The 20,728-nt window shown below is 33.7% G+C and overlaps 2 protein-coding genes across 2 annotated transcripts in view; one reads left to right on the top strand and one right to left on the bottom strand.

The window, feature by feature from the left end:
• The window catches only part of Parpbp (PARP1 binding protein), a 50,079-nt gene extending 31,427 nt beyond the window's left edge, over window positions 1-18,652 (top strand). Inside the window, exons 7-11 of the mRNA XM_005322354.3 lie at window positions 3,956-4,139; window positions 6,937-7,115; window positions 9,940-10,021; window positions 17,656-17,791; window positions 18,267-18,652. Of these exons, the coding sequence (XP_005322411.1) occupies window positions 3,956-4,139; window positions 6,937-7,115; window positions 9,940-10,021; window positions 17,656-17,791; window positions 18,267-18,607 (922 nt within the window). The 3' untranslated portion in view covers window positions 18,608-18,652. The remainder of the gene's footprint in view (window positions 1-3,955; window positions 4,140-6,936; window positions 7,116-9,939; window positions 10,022-17,655; window positions 17,792-18,266) is intronic.
• Window positions 18,653-18,777: 125 nt separating this feature from the next.
• Window positions 18,778-20,164, bottom strand: Pmch (pro-melanin concentrating hormone). Its single transcript, XM_005322355.3, has 3 exons — window positions 19,875-20,164; window positions 19,316-19,514; window positions 18,778-19,022 (listed from the first exon to the last, which is right to left on the bottom strand). The coding sequence occupies exons 1-3, from the start codon at window positions 20,121-20,123 to the stop codon at window positions 18,973-18,975; spliced, it is 498 nt and encodes a 165-aa protein (XP_005322412.1). The 5' UTR covers window positions 20,124-20,164; the 3' UTR covers window positions 18,778-18,972.
• Between the last annotated feature and the right edge of the window lie 564 nt (window positions 20,165-20,728).

Raw genomic sequence — 20,728 nt, 5'->3', positions numbered from 1 at the left:
GAGTTAAAGGATTTTAGGTTATATAAATTAGTTGTTGTTGTTAAAAGTTTTAAATGCTGTCTTTCAAGATTATTACCCAATTTTAGTGCAAACCAGCATTACATATTTAGTATGTGCTTTAGAATGTTAAAATTTTTCTTGTTTAAAAATTTCTGAAGCATTTTTGATACATTTTATGTGGTGCCTTTCATCAGATTTACTTTTTAAAGGTAGAATTCATTTCAGCAAACAGCTATCAAATTTTTGAATATGATACAGAAAAGACGATAACTTTATTTAGTAGAATGAAGAATAATCAATAATTACTTTCAAGTATTGGCAGTCACTTCTCTGTTATTGCTCAGTGTTTTCTTCAAGTTACTTTATTTGGAACTTAAGAATTGAATTATGCTTTTCATTATTAGCCTAATTTTTCTCTTTCTGCCCCAGCACTCTGGTTTGATGCAGTCACGAATTAGGAACTACAGTTAAGAAAAAGGTTTTCTTCACTTTGTAACCCCTGTGCATAGCACAGATATCATGGGGTAATTTGAGTTAAATCTTCTGGCTGGGTACTGTGACACACAGCTATAATCCCAGCTACATGGGAAACTGACACAGGAAGATCACAAGTTAGAGGTCAGCCTCAGCAATTTAGTGGGACCCTTTCTCAAAATAAAATAATGAAAAGGTCTGGGAATGTAGCTCAGTGGTAGAACACTCCTGGGTTTAGTCTCCAACACTAGGAAACAAACAAATAAAACTTGTGGAGTTTCTAGGCTCTAGAGGCAAAGTTTGAATTAAGCCACTATGTTGAATGGCAAATATTGAAAAAGTTAATGGATGGCTTTAGTAGTGAATATATTGTAATAAACTAGTGATAGCATGAGTGTTTGGGGTATTTAGCCACGGCTCAAATTGTTAACCTAGGCAAATATAAGTCTGAAATGTAAGTTATGAATTTTTTTCCTAAACGGTCCTCAGTGAATTACACAATCTTTAAAATTTACCATTTTTATTCTTGTTGAGAACATGGGAAAAGAAGGTCAAGGGTGACTTTTTTCTTTAATCATTGGAAACATTTTTTTTTTATAAATTTTTGTGATTGGCACTAAGACATGCTTTTGTATTTTATTAGCCATTTGAATATTTTTCAAAATCCTTTCTCATAAGATTAATTCTCAGAAAAAAGTATATTATGCTAATTATATTTTCATTTTAACTATATTTTATCTAGTTAATTTCTGTGCTTTTATATGGAAATTAAGGGGAAAAAAAACACATGAAAAAGAAAGTTCTTGTGTACTTGAAACTATCCTAGAATTTACTCAGACTTTTGACTATAGAAATATGACAGGCTAGGTCCCCTGATCAACCCTTTGATTAACAGTAATTAATAAAGCCTTGATGAACAGGAAAATGTAATGAAAATGCAGGTCATAGAATATGCAAAAGAAGAAAGCCAAAGAGGCAAGTTAAAAAGAAACCAGCCTTTATTTTGAGGGCATTTGCTTAATTTGGTGAACTGGAGTTCTATTCTTTTAGTTGTTTGAATCTGAGGGGACAAAATCCAGAGTCTGCCCAACATGAGTGGGTCTAATAGAGGCAGATTACCACTCTCTTGGGCTGATTCCTCAGTGTATACGAGTGAGGGCATTAGCCTAGTAGAAGGGTTTCTATAAAAACCTAGTTTATCTAGTTAATTATAAAATATTTTAGTATTTAGTTTAAGATTAAAAGTTACTAAGATTAAAAGTTACTGCTGTCTTCATTTCTTTTCAACACAGTATTGGATGTCTAATTCAGGTTTGTAAGGCAAAAAAAAGGAGATAAAGCAATTAAAATGAAGAAATAAAGCTATTTGATAATGATTATATATGTAGACAACTCCAAGAATCTAAAAACAATTATTAAAACTTTAAAATTAGCATTAGAGTTTAACAGTGTTGCTGGATGCAAGGTCAATAAAAGAAGTAAATGTATTAAAGAATTAAATTAAGAATTAAAGAAGTAAATGTATTTCTATATCTGATCATAAGGTCAATAAATAAAAAATACTTGTATTTCTATACCTTCACTAGATAGATAAAGTTTCAGAAAAATAGCTTTAAATATATAAGGTACATACAATTAACCTAATAAAAGCCACACCAGCTCCTTCCCCCTTGGAAAGTTCAGACTGACAGTGAAAGTCACTGGTTGCCCTATCCCACTTGTTGCTAGCCCAGGGCTTTGCGTTCTGATCACAATGCTTCTATAGATATTTGCCTTTGGAAGACCTCATTCTTCCTGCTTTATTATACTCACAACTTCCCACTTACCACTTACCACTCCAGCTCTTGTTCATTCCTTTCTGAAGGAGAGTTTGGGTATTTGGAGATTTTCCTCTATTCTCACCATGCTCAGGGAGACTTTTCCCCAGAGTGTTTACACTTATTGTAGAGTAAGTGCAAACACTTTAAGCACTATTGTATTACAACTAATAATATAAATAAATAGTAAATTATATATTGAGTTTTACTATTAAAAACTGCAGATTGAATAATGTTCATTTCCTTTACAAACATCATCTCTTCTGTGTGTCAAGTGTACATTGGTATGTGAAGATTATTTATGATTTCCTTTCTCAAAGACCTAATTTTTGCCTGAAATGTTTTCCACTTTGCCTTATAAAAACCACCAGTGTTGCTTTTTAAATAATGCTACTATCCAGTGTCCTTGGAGATGCTGATTCAGTAGGATCAGATCCAGAGTTGATGTTTAAACAAAACTGATCTGATTCTGATGATTGGGAAAATTTGTGAGACACTGATCTAATGTTTTGTCATCATAAATTAAGTTTCTCTGTGATTTTCTTTTAACTTTTCTCTCTGGACCAGTTATTTTAATGTGAACTATCATATTTCCCGTGCTTGTTAGGGAGTTCTGCTGTTCTCTAAGATGTAATACCTGGCAATAAAGCTGTGAGGATGCAAACTTCAATTCATAAAATTTCCTTATGCTACTACAAAGAGAAGTTTAGCAGCATACTCTCAGCAGCAAATGGCAAAAGTGCCATTTGTCTCAGGCAGCCTGACTCCATGGTCAGCCCAGACTTCTCTCCCATTCTGTACTGTGCAACTTTCCAGGCGTGCTTCAGGGAATGAGGATCTTGTGACTTCAAGTGAGATTCCTTGAAGATCTTGTTGGATATCTCTAATTCCTGCCTTGGGATGGACCAAGATCCTTTGTCCTATATATCTCTCACATTGGTCCTTGGCAGGTTCTCTACAGCAGGAGCTGCAATCCAAATTCCTTCAGGTTTAGTCTTGGAATAAAGGAACATCTCAGGTTTCTAAAAACACTTGTATATTGGTCATAGTTGGTCCAGTCTCTGATTTGCTTTGTATTAGTACTAACTTGTTTAATTTCCTTGTTCATATATAGTAACCTTCACATATTAGAATGGTATATTGTATGTTTCAGGTCAGTCTCCTCCTATCCCAAACACGATTTTCTCAGTCAAGTAATTTAATCTTCATGAGACTCAATTCTCTCATTTATGATTTAGAGGTAACATTAACAACTTTTCGAACTGGTTTTAAAATTACAGTAATGTAACATTCTAGACGTTCATTGAGAGGTAGCTGTTTTTTGTTATTTTAGTAATATCTAAAAGTACATACTTTAAGTATATTGCATGTATATAAGTGGGTCTGATCTGTAATCACATTTCATGTATAACAGAAGTATTTCCCTTCAGCTTTCAAATCAAGGAAAATGTCACTTGTTGAAATTACTTGTTTCTAGAAAAACTTTAAACATTTTGTTTGTAATGGTTCTTATCATTTTCTTAAATGCTTTACTGTTTGATTTATAAGATCAAAGCAAAATTCTTTGAAAGGTGTTGATTAGTGCTGAAAATTATATTTTCAAGCTTATAAGCACATTGCTGTTTGCAATACTATTATAAAGATGATCTTATTTCTATTTTCAGCATTGCAGGGAGTCGGATTCTGTCAGTGATAAAGATGCAGCTGACTAAAGGCCAGAACAGCAGGGATCCTTTTTATAAAGCAGTTGAGGAAGCTGCTCAGGCTTTGGACTTGAGGATTAAAAACATTATCAATTCTCAACAAGAGGCTGTAGCTGTCAGCACCCCTGACATCAGTCCTGCCCGGGTAATGAGCTTTTTATTCTTCATTGTGTGTCTAAACAAAACATCATCTCTTGTATTTATTAGAAATGGTTTACTACTGATACTTAAGTCTGAAGAGTGCATTTCCTGTGTTCTAAGATGATATTGAAAATTTAATTTTCTCAACAGGATTATGTTCAACTTGCATAAATCATAACATCTTTGGGAAGAATTGTATTGTTAAAGTAAGTTATTGGATAATCTCCAGTACCCTTTGTGACACTAAAAGCTTCTGATTCTTGATGGATACTACAAATACTTTGTAGTATTTCTCAGGAACTATTCTTATAAAATAATTATCTTTCCATTTACTCAGATATAAGTTAAGAGCCTGGCTTCTGACTCCAAGACTGAGTCCTCTGCAGGACAGCAGCAGTTCTATTAGAAATGGTTTCTCCTCAGCAATTAACTTTTTTTATATAGATCTCTGTAATCAGTTATTTCTACCTCTTTTCTACCAGTTTTCCCCATACATGGCAATTTTTATATTGTATATTCCCAGAACATTTACTTCTTTCTTGATTTTTCTTATGTAGGTAATCAAATATAATAGTTTCTAACCTATGATATTATAGGAAAAATTGATTACCATGTTTTTGGCTCTAGAACAGAATTTTGGAGTATGCCTTTTAATTCATTTATTGCAGTTTATCCAGTTAACAAAAGCCCGTTTACATTAGGTGTTATTATGACAACCAGTATATAGACATAAACTTGCTTAATTTTATCATTTACTGATTCATTCACAGACCTTGATGACCATTTGTAGCTATTTTTCTATAATAATACATCTTTTTAAATTTACTTTGAAGGCATGACATGGGGGTGACTCTGGGATCCACCTCATTTATTTCATATATGTTAACATTTCCAGCAACTAGTTTGCCTCAGATGACAACCAGATTATCTTTGTAAGTGATAGGAACTGTCACAATCTCAGGTAATTATGAGCACCAGTCTCTTCCAAATGGCAAAAGAAATAAGATATAAACAGCCTGGTTTTTAATTTTATGTTTTCTACCAAATCACAGATATTTAAAAAATTTCAATCAAATAATACTCCAGGAAGTTAATATTAAACTAATGGAAACTATATGTTAAGCACCAGATTGTGATAAGCCATTTGTTTTAATTCCCATGGAGCTGCACATTAGAGTTCACCTGGTAGCCTGAGTCTTCCGAGTAGAGTAAGGAGGCCAAAACCCTGTTGGTAAAAGCTGGGGAAACTGGCATAGCTGCAGTAGATGGCCCAGAAAATGCAGCTTTGTTATCTTGGCACAGTGTTCATCGGCCCTGTGTGTCTGGCACTATCATGGCCCCTGTTTTGCCAGTACAGAGGAGTACATACAATGAATAATCTGATATTGAACCCAGGTTTAAGAACAGAGGAGTAAAGAAATTTCTCAAGAGTTGTATAGCATATACAGTTAATAATCTGGTATCAAAATCTACAGTTTGTGTTTACATATATCTATCTGCAAAATTATTTTATCATATATTCTCTTTTTTTCCTCTATCTAGTCACTAAGTTTTTCTAGCCCACCCTCCTTTTTTGGAGATGGGGTCTTATTGTATTGCCTGTTCTGTCTTGAACTCTTGGACTCAAGTGACACTCCTGCCTCAACCTCTTAGTAGCTGGAACTACACTGCACTTGGCTTGTCTCTCCCTTTTTAATCTGTTTTATCTCTAGTGCTACCTTCAGACCTGTCATACCTAAACTGGCCTTTTAATTTGTGACCCTGTCTCCAGATTTGATAATATTCTTATCCTGAAATATATTTTACACATTGCCAGCATCAATTAAAAATTTTTTTTTATTAGCCACACATGACATTATAGATCTTGGCAATTCATACATTTGAATCAATTGGAATTTTTTCAAAATCTAAGTAATGTTATTGTACTTGCTTGCTTGATAAAGCAAGAGAATACCTGTGTAACCGACTGATTTATAACTTCTTTGCACATTGTACAGAGCTTTTCCAGACTCATCCTGTGTTACTTCCTTCCTGTATCTTATTCCCCAGCCTTGTCATTCTACCTAGTCTTTTGTTCCCCATCTTGTCATTCTTCTTAGTCTCCAAGAGTGCTATCTATGCTCATTCCTACCGCTGTATATCTCTTCCTCTGACACCATCCTTGACTCCACAGTACACTGACCACTTTGTTTTGTATGCTTCTGCGCCATTGTATATATACTTGTTAGAAATATCAATTAGCATTCTGTAATATGATGTGTTGATTACTTATTTATCTTATCAATATGCCCAAGGCTGTGGGTTCTTTGAAGGTAGTGATTTTCACCTTTGTAGCTTTAGCTTAAGGCATAGTACTTGGAAAGTACTATATACTAATAATGATGATTGAATGAACTAGTTTTCACTTTTGCATTTGATTAGATCTTAACAACCATCTATGAGGGTTAGTATTCAAATCTCCAAAACTTTCTCGCTCTTTGATATAAGAGAGAAGATGCACCTCCTAGGGCTGAGATTATATAGATAGAGATTGGCTAAGTTTTTCTGATTCAAATGTTATTTTGATCCGAGCCTAATATTTTCCTTTGGTGATATTTTTTGTGCATCTAAAAATGGAGAATATTGATAATAGTATGGCTTCGAGGGGAAACATTAATATGTCTTATAGCCACTTCTCATAGCTTATGTTTTTTTACTTCAACAACAGAGGAAGAAGAGTGGCAGATGAAATGGAAAAGTGTGGCTGACTCATCCTAGTAGCAGAGATTTTTACATTTATTTAAAATTGCTTTTTGTTCTAGCCAAAATCTCATGCCATCAACCATGACACATCATACTGTGGCAGAGATACCGTGAAAACTTTACTAGTTCTTTTGGATGAAGAAGCAGCCCGTGCTCCCACCAGAAACAAAGCAGAGCTTTTATATGGTGACGAAAGCACCATTCATTGTAATGCAACTTCTATTCTTACACTTTTTACGTAAGTACCATGGAAGTCATATGTGTATAAATATTAATTCTGGAAATTTTGAAAAAACACTTATTGATTATAAAAGAAATATATGCTTATGTAGGAAGGTTGGAAACTATCAATAAGTATGAAGAAAGAAAACAAAAGTTAAAGGGAGATTGAACATTTAAATGCAAAGAGGTTATATATTTAAAAGGCAATATTTTGTGAGAGTATTGCAGGTGTTTTCGGTTTCAATGTTGCTTTTTATTCTCATTTTTTGATTTAAGAACACATTTGCTTTACCATGTGTTAGGAACTTGTTTAAATTCTTTTGCTTAAATTATCTCAGCACTCACAACTCCTTTTAGTAGTATCTTCACTTAGTGAAGAATTAGACACTTGAGGGAGAGAGGGAGGGAGGGAGGGAGGGAGGGAGGGAGGGGGAGAGAGAGAGAGAGAGAGAGAGAGAGAGAGAGAGAGAGAGAGAGAGAGAGCGCCAGCCCAAAAAAGCAAAGTTAACAAGTAAAGATTTCTTTCTCCAAAGCCCAAGGCCTGAGCTCTAAGGACTGCTGTTCACCCTGCGAATAGGAAAAGGCATGTATACATTGGAATTGACATTTTCTGGTCTTTCTCACCTTATAAAGAAAAATATGCTAAATAAGACCTTGATGGTGTCTCAGTCCTCTTTGACTTAGACAGCCATAGACTGGGGGGCTTAAATATCAGAAACTTGCTTTCTGTTTGGGCTGGAAGTGTGACATGGGACGCCAGAGCTCTTGGTTCTGGTGAAGGCTTTTCTCTCGGGGTACGGATGATTGCCTTCTTGCTGTGTGCTCACATTGCCTTTCCTTAGTGCCTGTACAGAGATTGCCCTCTTCCTCTTCTTGTAAGGCCACAGATTAGGAATTTACCTATCATACCTTACCTGTATGATCTCATTTAACTATAATTATTTCCTAAAATAATTCCCTATTTTCAAATCAGTTGTATCTGGGATTAAGGTTTCAACATATCTTTTTTGGAGGGATACATTTCCATCTATAGCAGATACTCTCTAGTTTAAACAGCAATTAAGTCGGTTACTCAGTAAGTGGGTAAATTCTTAATTAAGTAAACATAGGCTTCTAGGAATTTTAATGATTTTTAGAACAACCATTTCGAATTTTAAATTTAGTACATTGTAGAAAATTTCATAGAATCATCCTACTGTTTGATCATTTCTGTTTTCTATAGGAGGTACTTTTTAGAGATCTGTTTTTAGGTTTGAAATTGCTTATCTCCATTCACGATTGCTTCAGGGGCTCTCTCCCTCAGTATCTTTTTTCTTCTCTTTAAAGAGTGACTTCTTCATGGGTTTTCATTCAGTGTGTTATCTCATTCGTTACATCTCATCTTCCTTACTAGCTTTCCTTGACAGTTCTTCTGTCTTGGCACAATATAATTCTTCCACAGTCTACTTAAAAATGCCCACATGTTATTCTAACAATGGAAATTTCTCTAAGGAATATTTTACTGACACTGTGCTGGAATCTCAGAAAGCAGAATAAAGACAATGATCCTTTCTTTTCTCTTTCTCTCTTTTTACCTTTTTTCTATTTAACAAAATGTGCTTTTAGGTAGAAGTATAGATAATTTTAATTTTCTGTTGGATTAAATTACATCATTTTTGGGGGAAAATTTTCTATTTGTAGAATTTGTTTAAACCAAATTCCTGGGTCCATTTTAAAAAGAGATTTTCCTGTACTTTAATCATGTGGCCAAACACGTTTCAATTATGAGGGAATTCCACATTAGCACTTTAGTTGTCATTGTGTAGACAGTCCATAGTAAGGTAAAATTTTAATTATCTGCACCAAAATGATAAAATTAAGCACAATGTAGTATATGAATTTAGGTCAATGTAAGGTTATTACTGTTTTTTCTTAGGGTAAACTACCCTTTACTCTTATATAAATAATGATCTTTGAGTCAAAGAGGTTCAAGTTTTGGCTCTATTAAGCTAAAAAAGGAATTAATTTATTGAGGAATACAGGTTGACACAGCAGGCTGCAGGATCTCCTCCATTTTGCCTTCTCTAACCTTCCAATTCTATGTTTTCCTTTCCCTACTCTTTTTACTTTTATGTATGTAGATATCTTATTTCCCTTAGTTAGACCTTAGACCTGGATATAGAGTCAATGAAAGAATCAACATTTACCCTGAAAAGGTTGCATTATTCCCTTTAAGGGCATAATATAGTGCCTTGGAAATAAATTTAGAAGATCAAGAAATATTTAGTTATTGAATTAATTAAGCAAATTATTATTAGGATTCTCAAATAGGGGTGTGGATACTTACACAAAGTATTATAAACATATAGCCTCAGCTGTTCTTTATCCTTTAGCCACTTTTAGGTAGAGCAGTGAGGGAAAACTAGCTTGTAAATTACTTTGGTTTATGAGAGTCTTCATTCATATAACAAGATAGCTTACATTGAATCATTTGTAAATAATATTTATTTCTCATCATTCTGAAGGCTTGAAATCTAAGTTCAAATTGCCAGCACACTCATTGGTATTCACAGGTGAGGGCCTATTCCTTGCAGATGACACCTTCTTACTGCATGTTCATGTAGCAAAAAAGGTGGAGGGGCCCAAGGGGCCAAACAGGATCTTTTATGCCTTTTGATAAGGTCATTAAATTCCTTTGTGAAGGCAGAGCCCTCATGACCTAATCACCTTTTATGGGTCCCACCACTCAACTTTTGTAGGTTCACCTCTGTTGTTTTGGGGATTAAGTGTCAACATAAATTTTGGAGGGACATAAACATTGAAACCATAGCAATAAGTTTTTGTCTTTTTTTTTTCCATAGCTCTCCCACACAAGTGAATAACTCATCAGTGAAACCCCTAAGAGAACGCATCTATAAGTCAATGCAAGAGAAAAAAAATAAGGTACAATTTAGTGTACTGTCATGAAAATGATATTGTTTTGTTTTTAGAATAAATAAATATTTAAAGTTGAGGAGCATATTGTAAATATACATTGCGTATGACCCAGTAAGAATGAATTGGAAAATGAGTAATGAGGATTGACATACAGAAATTTTCCTTTTTACAATCTTAACTAATCTGTTTTGGCTATTTAGTTCACTAGACCTACAAGAAGAAAAGAAATAAGCAGTTGTTATTGCAAATATTGACTAAGTATCTGTTGAATGAATGGGAAAATAAATAAGACATGGGCTTCTCATTTGCATTTCTAATATCTTAAATGGAATCTTGAGAGACTATGTGTGCTAGCTTTCTATCACTATTACAAATACATGAGATAATCAATACGTAAAGAAAAAAGGCTTACCTGTCTCAAAACTTCAGAGATTCCAGTCCAAAATTGATTGGCCCTGTTGCTTATAGGCCTGTAGTGGGGGTACTCTGTGGCAATGGCAGGGAGCCTGTGGCAGAACAAAACCATTCACTCCATGGCCAGGGAGGAAGGAGAGAGGAGGGGAGAAGAAGGGGCTAGGGTCCTACTATCTCCTTCAAGGGCATGTCCCTAATGACCTGAAGACTGCTCACTAGGCCCCATTTATGTCACTACTCCCAGTATTGCCAAGCTGAGGACCAAGACTTTTACACATGGGCCTTTGGAAAACGTTCCAGATCCAACTATACTACCATGTAATTTAAAATTGTACTTGAATAAAGATATAATGGCAGAATGTAAATAATTGTAGATCAGCATGGGAAGGATATTTTATATTGTTCTTGACTAGAGCAGCTCTTTATATTTTTATTTAGTCTGAACTGTCTCATACAAAACATTTGTCTATAAGTAGTTGATAACGTATTTCTTTAAGCATTTAAAATTTTCTTGGTCTTTGTTTCTTTTTAAAGAAACTTGGTTTTAATTCATTCAATTATATAATATACTTTTATTGAGTATCTACTATGCATTAGACACTGTTGTAAGCTGAGAATCATTAATTTTTTAAACACATTTTAATATAAAATATATAATTATCCTTAAATCATCAAATAATTATTCATCTTGACACAACTAAAAAGAAAACTATAGTTTGTATGCCCTTTCTGCTCCTTGGGCCAATTGGCAAAGCTTTTTTTTTTTTTTATTTTGGTAATGACAATTGAACCCAGGAATGCTTTAGCTTTAAGCCACTTTCCCAGCCCTCTTTTATTTTTTTATTTTGAGATAGGGTCTCGCTATCTCAAGGCTGACCTCAAACTTTTAATCCTCCTGCTTCAACCTCCTGAGTCTCTGGGATTAAATGCTCAGCCAAAGCTTTTGATTATAATATATTTCATCTATGTACCTCAAATTCATTAATTTATTACTAACTATTGTTTTTCTGTTGGTTCTTAGTAGTTGTTAGTACTTAATGCCTATGGAACACATCATTGAATTTTGTTGTTTTCTATCATTATTTTGTCAATTCTTTATTATATTGTTATAAGTATTTGTAGTATAATCACATAAACACATTTTTAAGGACATAGCAGGGCTATGTTAGCAAAGAAGTGTAAATAAACTAAACATCTGGAGAGGATAAAGTCTTTGGGAGATGAGCAGATCGATGTTGGCTATTTTCTCCCCTGGTATTATTTGCTAGTGTTGGATATGAGCTGATGATTGACTTTGGCCCACATAAAGGAACACTACTGAAGTAAAAAAGGAACCAGCCTACCAACAAAGCTTTTTGGGTGTCTTGAAAGGCTTTTTACCCAGGACACATATGCTTGATTTTGTAGCTATGGGAGGTATGGGCTAAAGTCACGGTGTGGTCTTATTTGGAAAAGGAGACTGGGGCTGGGACTGGGCCTGGGGCTCAGCAGTAGCGCCTGTTCCTGGCATGTGTGAGACACTGGGTTTATTTCTTAACACTGCATATAAATAAGAAAAGGAGACTCAGCTTGAGGAGTGGGACCTGCCTCAGGCACATGGCTGCCCTCCTTTTTTTTAGGACACTTGAAAATGAACTGGGGTAGGAAGTCAGAGAGCAGGGTGTGAGAACCTCTGAAAAACAGACCCAAACCCCCAGACTCCCAGGCCAGAGGCTGTAGACATCCCCACAAGCCTGGAGGAGGGACAGGTCCAGAGGATGAATGTGCGTTATGGTGTGTGTGGTGTGGCTGCCTCTGTCTCTGTTGAAGAGAGCAGAGTCTATTCTGTATACGCCTTTCTAACTCTGAGCTTTTGCTTACTCATGTTTTTTATTCCCTCATGGCTTCTCGCATACCCTTGTTATGATCTTAGTTTTACTTCTTCATTCATGAATTTATTCAGCCAACCCTCAGCACCTCCTGTATAGCAGATTTGATACTGGACACTGGAGATGACATAACTGTGAACAGGGCAGACAAAACACCCTGCTATGGTGGACAAAGCTTCTTCACATATTTGTGCAGCTGAAGTAAAAGAACTAAAGAGAAGGCCTTAGCCTAGGTCTACTGCTATGCCCTCTTCACACCTAGCTTTGTTTCGTACTTGAGGGGGCATAGCATCAGAAGACTTGTTGTGGGTACCCTACTCCCCATCACCCTTGCCATAACAGTCGGCTCTTGAACCTGGAGGAAGAGGCCAATGTCGTCCAGTGCCCAGGGATTCCAGGAGCCTGGTGCAGGACTTAAGAGGGGTGTCTGGTCTCCTGGTGGGCATGTCTGAGGCCTCGTGGTGGGATACAACACAAGGTGGTGAGAGGAGGACCAGAGGGGCCACCAGTTGCCAAACTTTAAAGGTTTTACTCTTTATGGAGTTTATATTTTAGCTGAGGAAAGCAGATAATAATCAAAACAAACAAGTAGATTTTATGTTATGTTAGAAGGCTATCAGTGCTATGGGGAGAGGGCTACGGAGAAAATGCTCTTTGCATGTGTTCTGATTTTATGTAGGATGATAAATAGAGGTCTCCTTGACAAGATGATATTGAGCAAAGACTCTAAGAGAATGAGAAGCATCATTTATTAGAATGAAGAAGGAATGTTTGTATTAGACTAAAACTGAATTTGTTTTGGTAAATGAATGAAGTTGGATTTTATTGAGTATCTACTAAGTGTCTTGGACATCTTGTATTGATGATCTTTGCTCAACTCTAGAAGGCATTGTTTTCCCATGTAGCTAGTTAGTAAGAGAGCAGGGATTTGTATTCAGGTGTCAAGATTTTAGGTTTATGCTATCTCCAAAGGGTAAATAGAGGCAGCATAATTATAATGAAGGATCACAAAAAGATAATGTTACTATTTAGGTCAGGATTTTTTTTTTTTTTGGCTATTTAGCAAAGTAAATGAAATTTGAGAGATAAAGAATGAATGTTTTGAAGTATGTACAAATTCATATGCCATCAAAGTTGCCAAATCTCTGCTTTTGAAAATGTGATCATGTAAGAATCAAAAGATGAATTTGAATATTTATTTCAGTTAATAGGTATGTTGAGAATAATGTCCATTTTCAAACTTGAGAATCTACGTATTGGTATGGTAGAGGTTAGAACTTCTATTTTCTTAATACTGCAGCTAATTCAGAATGGCTGTGACTTTTCTGTGTTTTGACTCATTCATCTTAATTTAACTGGAGTCAGGCTTTCCTATGTGAAGTACTATTTTCCTCAAACTGGGAACCTACTAATAATTTCAATTTAAAAAGAGCTTGTGGCAAAAAGACTTTTCAATTCTTGGCAAGTTTGAAGTTCATTGCAATTTTACTGTGGATAGAAATCTTTCCAAAGGGGGGAAATCACTCTACAAAGGAAAACTTTCAATCCGTTTTTCTCATGTGACTTGAACATAAAATGATTTTAACAGCCATGTATGAATCTGGACATTATTCTTAGTTGTTTAGTACTTCAAAAGCACTTTCAAGAGGGAATTGTTTTGCTTATTTGTGATTCCAAATCAAATACACAGAGAGATTTGGAAGATTTGCCACAGGAAGTAATCTTAATTCTATGTAGCCACTAATCTTATGCAGAAAAATCCAACTTTTATGAACAAAGAAAAAGCAATCTCTTTTAAGTTATAAATACAAGCCGATGTAGCTTGCATTGTTTTAAAAATTAAAATGAAAAAACTGATTATAAGTTCTTTTTTTAGCTGCATTCTTAGGTTCATTTTAGAATTAGCCTGGACCTGGGAGATGTAATTCAACAAATCTTATTTTGTAGGAATGCCTACTTCATATATGTTACTACAATAATAACTATACAGTATCTTCATTATAACTCTAATATAGTCTATCCATGTTTTTTACTTCATATAATTCTGGCAATACTGTGAGGTGTTATTTGTGTGGAAAAGTGAGAGGTATAATGGCTTATCCAAGATTTCTATCTAATAAGTAATAGGGCCAGTGTTAGAAGCTGGGCCTTTCGACTACAAATCAGGTGCTCCCCCCGCCACTATCATGGTGCTTTGTTAGATGGACATCACATTGTTGACTTCAGTCAAGTTCATGATCACTTAAAATCTGTAGGTCTTTTTCCTACATAGTTTTCAAGTCAAGTTCTCCTCATCCTGTAAATATGTAATTGATATTTTTGGACTAAATATAGGACTTTGTTTATTCCCACCCATTTTCATCTTATTATTTTCTACTTATGGTTTCTAGACTTCTGAATCTTTTCAATCTTGAGTATGTTATCCAGTTTTTTATTCCTTCCAGCCTTATGTCAACAGCAAATTTTATAAATAGAATGTCTTTGTAATTATAGAAGACATCCTAGTTACCTCCTTTGTGTACTGTGTGCCTGTTGCAAAGCTGGAACTTAATAAGAGCCATTCTCATTTCTCTTTTGAATACTGTGTTCTTACCACATAAGGAACTTAATAAACAGTAACTGATTTAAAAAAAATTTGTACAGGACAGAGAAAAGTAAATCTCTCTATGTATAACTTTTTATAAGAAAGAAGAAAAACCCTTAATATAACTACTCTCAATTATTTCTTTTGGATGCAATTTTCCAACACCACCATAGAGCTATTATTGTTTTCCTTCTCATATCTTGATATATTTATAATTGCTGTTTTTCATAATAAAGTTTATAATTGCTGTTTTTTCATAAAGTGATTATTTTTTTTTCCTCATTTGAACCTGTTCTGTACTTTAAGAATCTATTGCCTCATAACTGTGGTTTTCTAGAACTGTCCTATGGTCACTAAGGGCTCCAGCATTACTCTACAGGGGAACTGAAGAGAGGAAATCCAGGTAGTTGTAGCACCAATTTCGACTGTATGTACACAGAAAACAAACATTTTTTACTTAGATTGTATATTAATAAATTAATTAATAAAAGTAACAAAGCTTGCTGAAGAAATTTCTGTTTACTAAACATGAGATTGAGAAAATATCAGTTGTCTGTAGTAAATAATATAATTATTGTATTTTTATTTAGAGTGTTTTATGGGTGTTGCTGATGAAGATTTTGTAGTGGGAAGAAGGTACCTATAGGTGCCTTTGCTCAGCAGGCACTCAGAGAGTGATCCAGGACAGTCACTTAGCACCTCTTTGCCTGTAAGGTCTTATCATACTTTTTGTAACTCTTTGTAAGGAATAGTTTATAATTCTCTATAAAGCAATAACTGGTGAAATGAAAAAAGTATGTGAAAAGATAATGTCCATGATTAGTTCTGGTCTTGCAGATGGAAATAAAAATTCACAGATAATGTTACATAGCAGTGATATGATAAAATATAATATAGAATGTGTTTTTTCATAAAACTTATTTTAATAGCTTTATAATTTGTTTTACTTCTATATTTATAGGGTTATGTCCAAAAAGAGCTACCTAAAACTTTCTATTGTATTATAGGAAATCTTGTGGTTGGAATAATATAACAGGAGTTGTATTCATAGACCCATTCATTATCAGCAGCCAACTCTAGTTTGCATTCTTAAAAAACATAACTTTTTGATCTTGTACATTTTTTTTGTGCAATTTTTGTGGGTAAGTGGAAGACGACAACAGTTGTCTAATGCCTCATTAAAGCACATAAAACATAATTTTTAGTGATCTGGGAAAAAGAGGTTCTCCCAAACCTACTGGACAGAAAAATAGAAAATTTATTATCCTAACAAAATTTGCCTTTATGAAACGGCCAAACAGAAGACTGTTCTAATTTCTTAAACCATAGTCAGTGGTTTTACTGCCATTATCTTTGCAACATCTGAGTAGAATGATACACTGATCTCTTTGAATATATAACATACTATAAATTATTGAATATAATATGCTGTACATATAAATCTACTTTATAGTCATTTATTATCAATAAATAATATCGAGAATACTGTATTTATTATAGTTTGAAGTGTTTTTAGGATTTGAAATGATTTCTAATTATTTGGAGAAATCTTCCCATTATAACTGAGTGGTTACAGAAAAACTTAAATTTTGAAATTTGTATTACATATATAGGCTACTTTGTTCTGAAATTAATTCCTATCTTTAAAACAGCCCAGTGGTTTTATGTTTGCAGAATACATTTCTGAAACTACTTTTTTTGCTATGTCCTTTTGAATTCTTAAATGTTATTTTAATTCTTAAAGTTTCTTCATTTTCAAAGCTAATTCTTAATTGAATCTTTCTAATTTTTCTCCAAATTATGAAGATAAAGTTAGGAGTTCCTATTTTATGTCTGATAGATGCAAGAACATATTTTGAAATTTTTTTTAATTTATTTTTTAGGTGTAGATGGACACAACACAATGCCTTTATTTTTATGTGGTGCTGAGGTTAGAACCTGGGTCCCGCCCATGCTAGGCAAACGCTCTACTGCTGAGCCACAATCCCAGCCCCAATATTTTGAATTTTTAACTATTAAAATATTGTTTGAATCTTTTTAGAATGATACATTTAGATCATCTTTCTTGTTTTCCTACACATACACATCTTAAACGAGATAATGCCTTTCCCCATTTCTTTTTTCATGCTCTTTTATTTTCTGTTCTTCTTTTGACCTCTCTTATTTCTCTTTTTTGTTTTATCATTTCTCCCTTCCTCAGTTTCTTTACTTTGAATTCTATATGTTGTCTTTCCAAAAGAATTGTGCTCTATTTCTTAGAATGTAGAACTTGTATTTTCTATGATTATGCATGAGTATTCTTTTCACTTATAATAAAATTCATTCTCCAAAGCAGCAGCCCAGACACAGGAATGTGTAACAAAAACCTCTGAAGAGTCTAAAGTTGATTTTTTAACAAGTATTTAAAAAAAAATCAGAAATATACATAAAGCTAATATTACTGAAAGAAAAAAATGCCAACCATGGCAAAGAGTGAGTTTGCAAATTATAAAACATAAAAGGTCAAAAGTTTCCAATGAATAACAGAATTTTTAAAAAAAACATGTATAGTTATAGTTGGACACAATACCTTTATTTTATTTATTTTTATGTAGTGCTGAGAATTGAACCCAGTGCCTTACATGTGCTGGGTGAGCCACAACCCCAGACCCAAATCACAGAATTTTTAAGGGAAATTTTTTTATACCTCAACCATTATAGAATGTGTGTTTATCTAGATAAAAACATAAAATAAAGTATAAATTGTGTATTTTTTTTCTTTTTTCTGTTACCAGATGACTCAAACATTAATTAGATCGCAGTTTGCTTGTACTTATAAAGATGACTACATGATAAGCAAGGATAAATGGAATAACATGAATTCTGCATCAGAACCTTTATGTGTTCTTCATATGGAAAACAACCTTGCTGGTGATTGACTTTATTTGAACAAATAAATAACAATTTGATTCTAGTATGCCATTTGGTTTTAATTTATATAAACCCAGATTAATTTTTGCACAGTGCTATGAAATGTAAAGGCTTATGTTTTTAAGGCCTGAGTTTACTTAAGAGGTTAAATCTAAGTACAAATTTATGGAAAGGAATAGGACAGTTTGATTTAACTAAATGTATTAAAAAATAATTCATATAATTTACTTAAGTATTAAATGTCATATATTCAAACAAATATTTATTGATAGGGATGAGAAGTGGTTGGCAGAATGAAAATTAATGTTATAATGTAGTTATATTTGTTAATTATTTAATTGGTTAGCATTATTTTATTGTAAATCATAAATTTTTTAATATTCTTTAGCCATTTTTAAAATGTATTTTAAAATTGTCACAAATTACAATATGAATCATTATATGATTTCTTTCCCCTTTTCATCTTGCATAACAGAGGGTATAAAATCATCTGTTGGAAAATCAACAATTGCAACAAGTTCTGGAAATGTTCATTTGGACAGAAGTGAAAATGACAAAGTATCAAGAAAATCAAGTGGCCAGACAGGAAATAAAAGCTCAAAAAGGAAACAGGTGGATTTGGATGGCGAAAATATTCTCCGTGATAACAGAAATGAACCACCTCAACATAAAAATGTTAAGAAACCTAAACCATCAAACGATTCACAGAATAAATTGGATATCGAAGTAACCAAAGTAGCAAAAGGCAAAAAGTGTACTTCTAAGGCCAAATTCATCACTGGCCAGACAAAATTAACTCAATTTTTTAGACTATGATTGTGTCTTTTATGTGTTTTAGATTTATGCATATGGAAAGCTGTACACCAAAGTCACATGTTTAATTTATAAAAGCTCAAGGTGTCAGTTGTGATGCTTTCAAATTTTTTTTTGAAGTGAACGTAAGGTTCATGTGATAAGCATTGTTTAAAAACACCACTGAGTCATAATTATGCAGAATTTTCACAAAGTTTAATATACAGAAAAAGCACATCATTTAGATTATTGGTATGTCTTAACACTACTTTCTTTTAAAGCAGACATTTAAAATAATATACAAGTTATAGGAACATTAAGGGTTTTCTTGCCACTGGCAATGAAATGGTTTTGTTTTCTTCCCCAAAGATGACGTGAACCAACAGGTATCAGACTTGCCAACAAGGCCGGTAGACTCTCCCCAGCATGCACCTGAGCACTGAAGGAAGAATGAAATAGTTTAAATTACTCAAAGTACTACAATCATCACACAGAACTAAGAAATAATAATAATAATAATAAGAATGGATCTACTGTAACTAATTCTGAGTAAACCAAAATTATCATACCTAAATGCTTCTTATTCCCACATTTTTGACAGTCACTTAATGTCAACTGGAATTGAACATCAGTCTTATTTGATTTTGTTATAATGAGATCCAAATTCAGTTAAATTCAGAGGTCTTTTTATGGTATTAAGATGTAAGAACTGAATTTTAAAAGACTACTCACTGTCAAAATCTCTCCTTCCTATTGGAAACTTAGCTGAATTTTCTTCATCCCCAATTTCTCTCTTTTCTTGTGTTGATTCAGTATTCTGAACTCCATTCTCAGCTGGAAAAGCTACAGATCCCTTTAATGCAAGATAAGGCTTTATAGCCAGATTCAGTGGCAGACCATGACTCACAAAATTATGTTTGTAGCCTGTGTTCTGTGAAGAGAAAATTTGTGTTTTAGCTGTCTTCTTTGGAATGGAGCAATGATACTATTGTTTAATGCCCTTATTGATCAACTTAAAGATGTTCTGCACTAGTTTTGACTCCTTAAAAATAGCTTAGATACAAGTTTAGTCGGGGGGGAGGGGGGGAACTTTTGTATAAAAGATATTCTCTGGGATGAGAGAGCCACCTGTTTTACATGAATTGTCATCAGTTATTCTACTAATGCATATTGTCACTATTTGCATATATTTCTATTTATTAAATAAAAATGTCAATTTTTCTTTTCAGAAGATTTAAAAAAATAATCTACATTTCTGTTACAATAAAAGACAAGTTACATAGCTACTCACCTTTGAATTTTTGTTTTCCTCATCATTCATGAAACTGTTCTCATCATTTTTATACTGTTCCAGAGAAGGGGCAACAACTGATCTTTCTGCAGTATCTTCCTTCTGAAAGGCTTTTCCCATCCGAAATGTATTAAACACCATGTCATCTTCTAAATTTCTTATGGACTTGGAAGCTGAAAGTAAAATACCTTGAGAAAACAGAGAAAAAGTTAATATTAAAATATAGGAAGAGAGACTCATTTTTGCCATTCTTAGTTTGGTGTTTGCATAAAGACAAACAAGGATGTTTCCCAGTCAACCTACTTGCTAAATCCTACCTTTATATATTTTCCAGGTTGAATAGAAAGCACTTCAAAGACTTACACTTTCATCATTTTAGACGTGACTCATCAGATAGAGGCTTTTGTATAGCTGCTAATACCTACATTGTTTTGGATCTAGTGGCATATTGTTTATTTTAAGTGTGACTTTTCTGAGAATCTGATTAAGATCCTTGGTAAAAGGCTTTCTGCGGAGTAGATTATAGTCTCTTGAAAATGGGTAGTTATTAAGGAAGACCACAGGACATCAGGCTCTTTCAAATATTATTGTTTCCTTCAGTGTATTTTCTGATTAAGATATTAAAACTCAAGTTACTTCACTCAAGGATAAGGATAAAAGTTTTATTTTCTTTTAATTCGGATTAAATTGAAATAATCTTCAGAAGGGATTTTCTTTGATAAACACTTGATATTGTCTTTGGTGTTTAAATGACATAAACTTGTCAGTGTGAACAAAAAGGCATTCATGCTTCATCTAAAACTGACCTGTCAGATGTGTTTTGTCTCTATGTTTACAAAAGGATAACGCTGATA

This window comes from Ictidomys tridecemlineatus, chromosome 6 (genome assembly GCF_052094955.1).
Source record: "Ictidomys tridecemlineatus isolate mIctTri1 chromosome 6, mIctTri1.hap1, whole genome shotgun sequence".
NCBI classification, from domain to species: Eukaryota; Metazoa; Chordata; class Mammalia; order Rodentia; family Sciuridae; genus Ictidomys; species Ictidomys tridecemlineatus.
Note: the sequence above shows the minus strand (reverse complement) of the source record. Positions and strands in the feature narration are given on the sequence as shown.

Bases quoted from the DNA above. Each gene is read 5' to 3' on its own strand.
- Pmch (XM_005322355.3), bottom strand. From the start codon at position 20,123: ATGGCAAAAATGAGTCTCTCTTCCTATATTTTAATATTAACTTTTTCT. The intron at 19,515-19,874 runs GTGAGTAGCTAT...TTCTCTTCACAG, and splicing joins AGGAAAACAAAAATTCAAAG to AACACAGGCTACAAACATAA. The intron at 19,023-19,315 runs GTGAGTAGTCTT...TTCTTCCTTCAG, and splicing joins AGGAAGGAGAGATTTTGACA to TGCTCAGGTGCATGCTGGGG.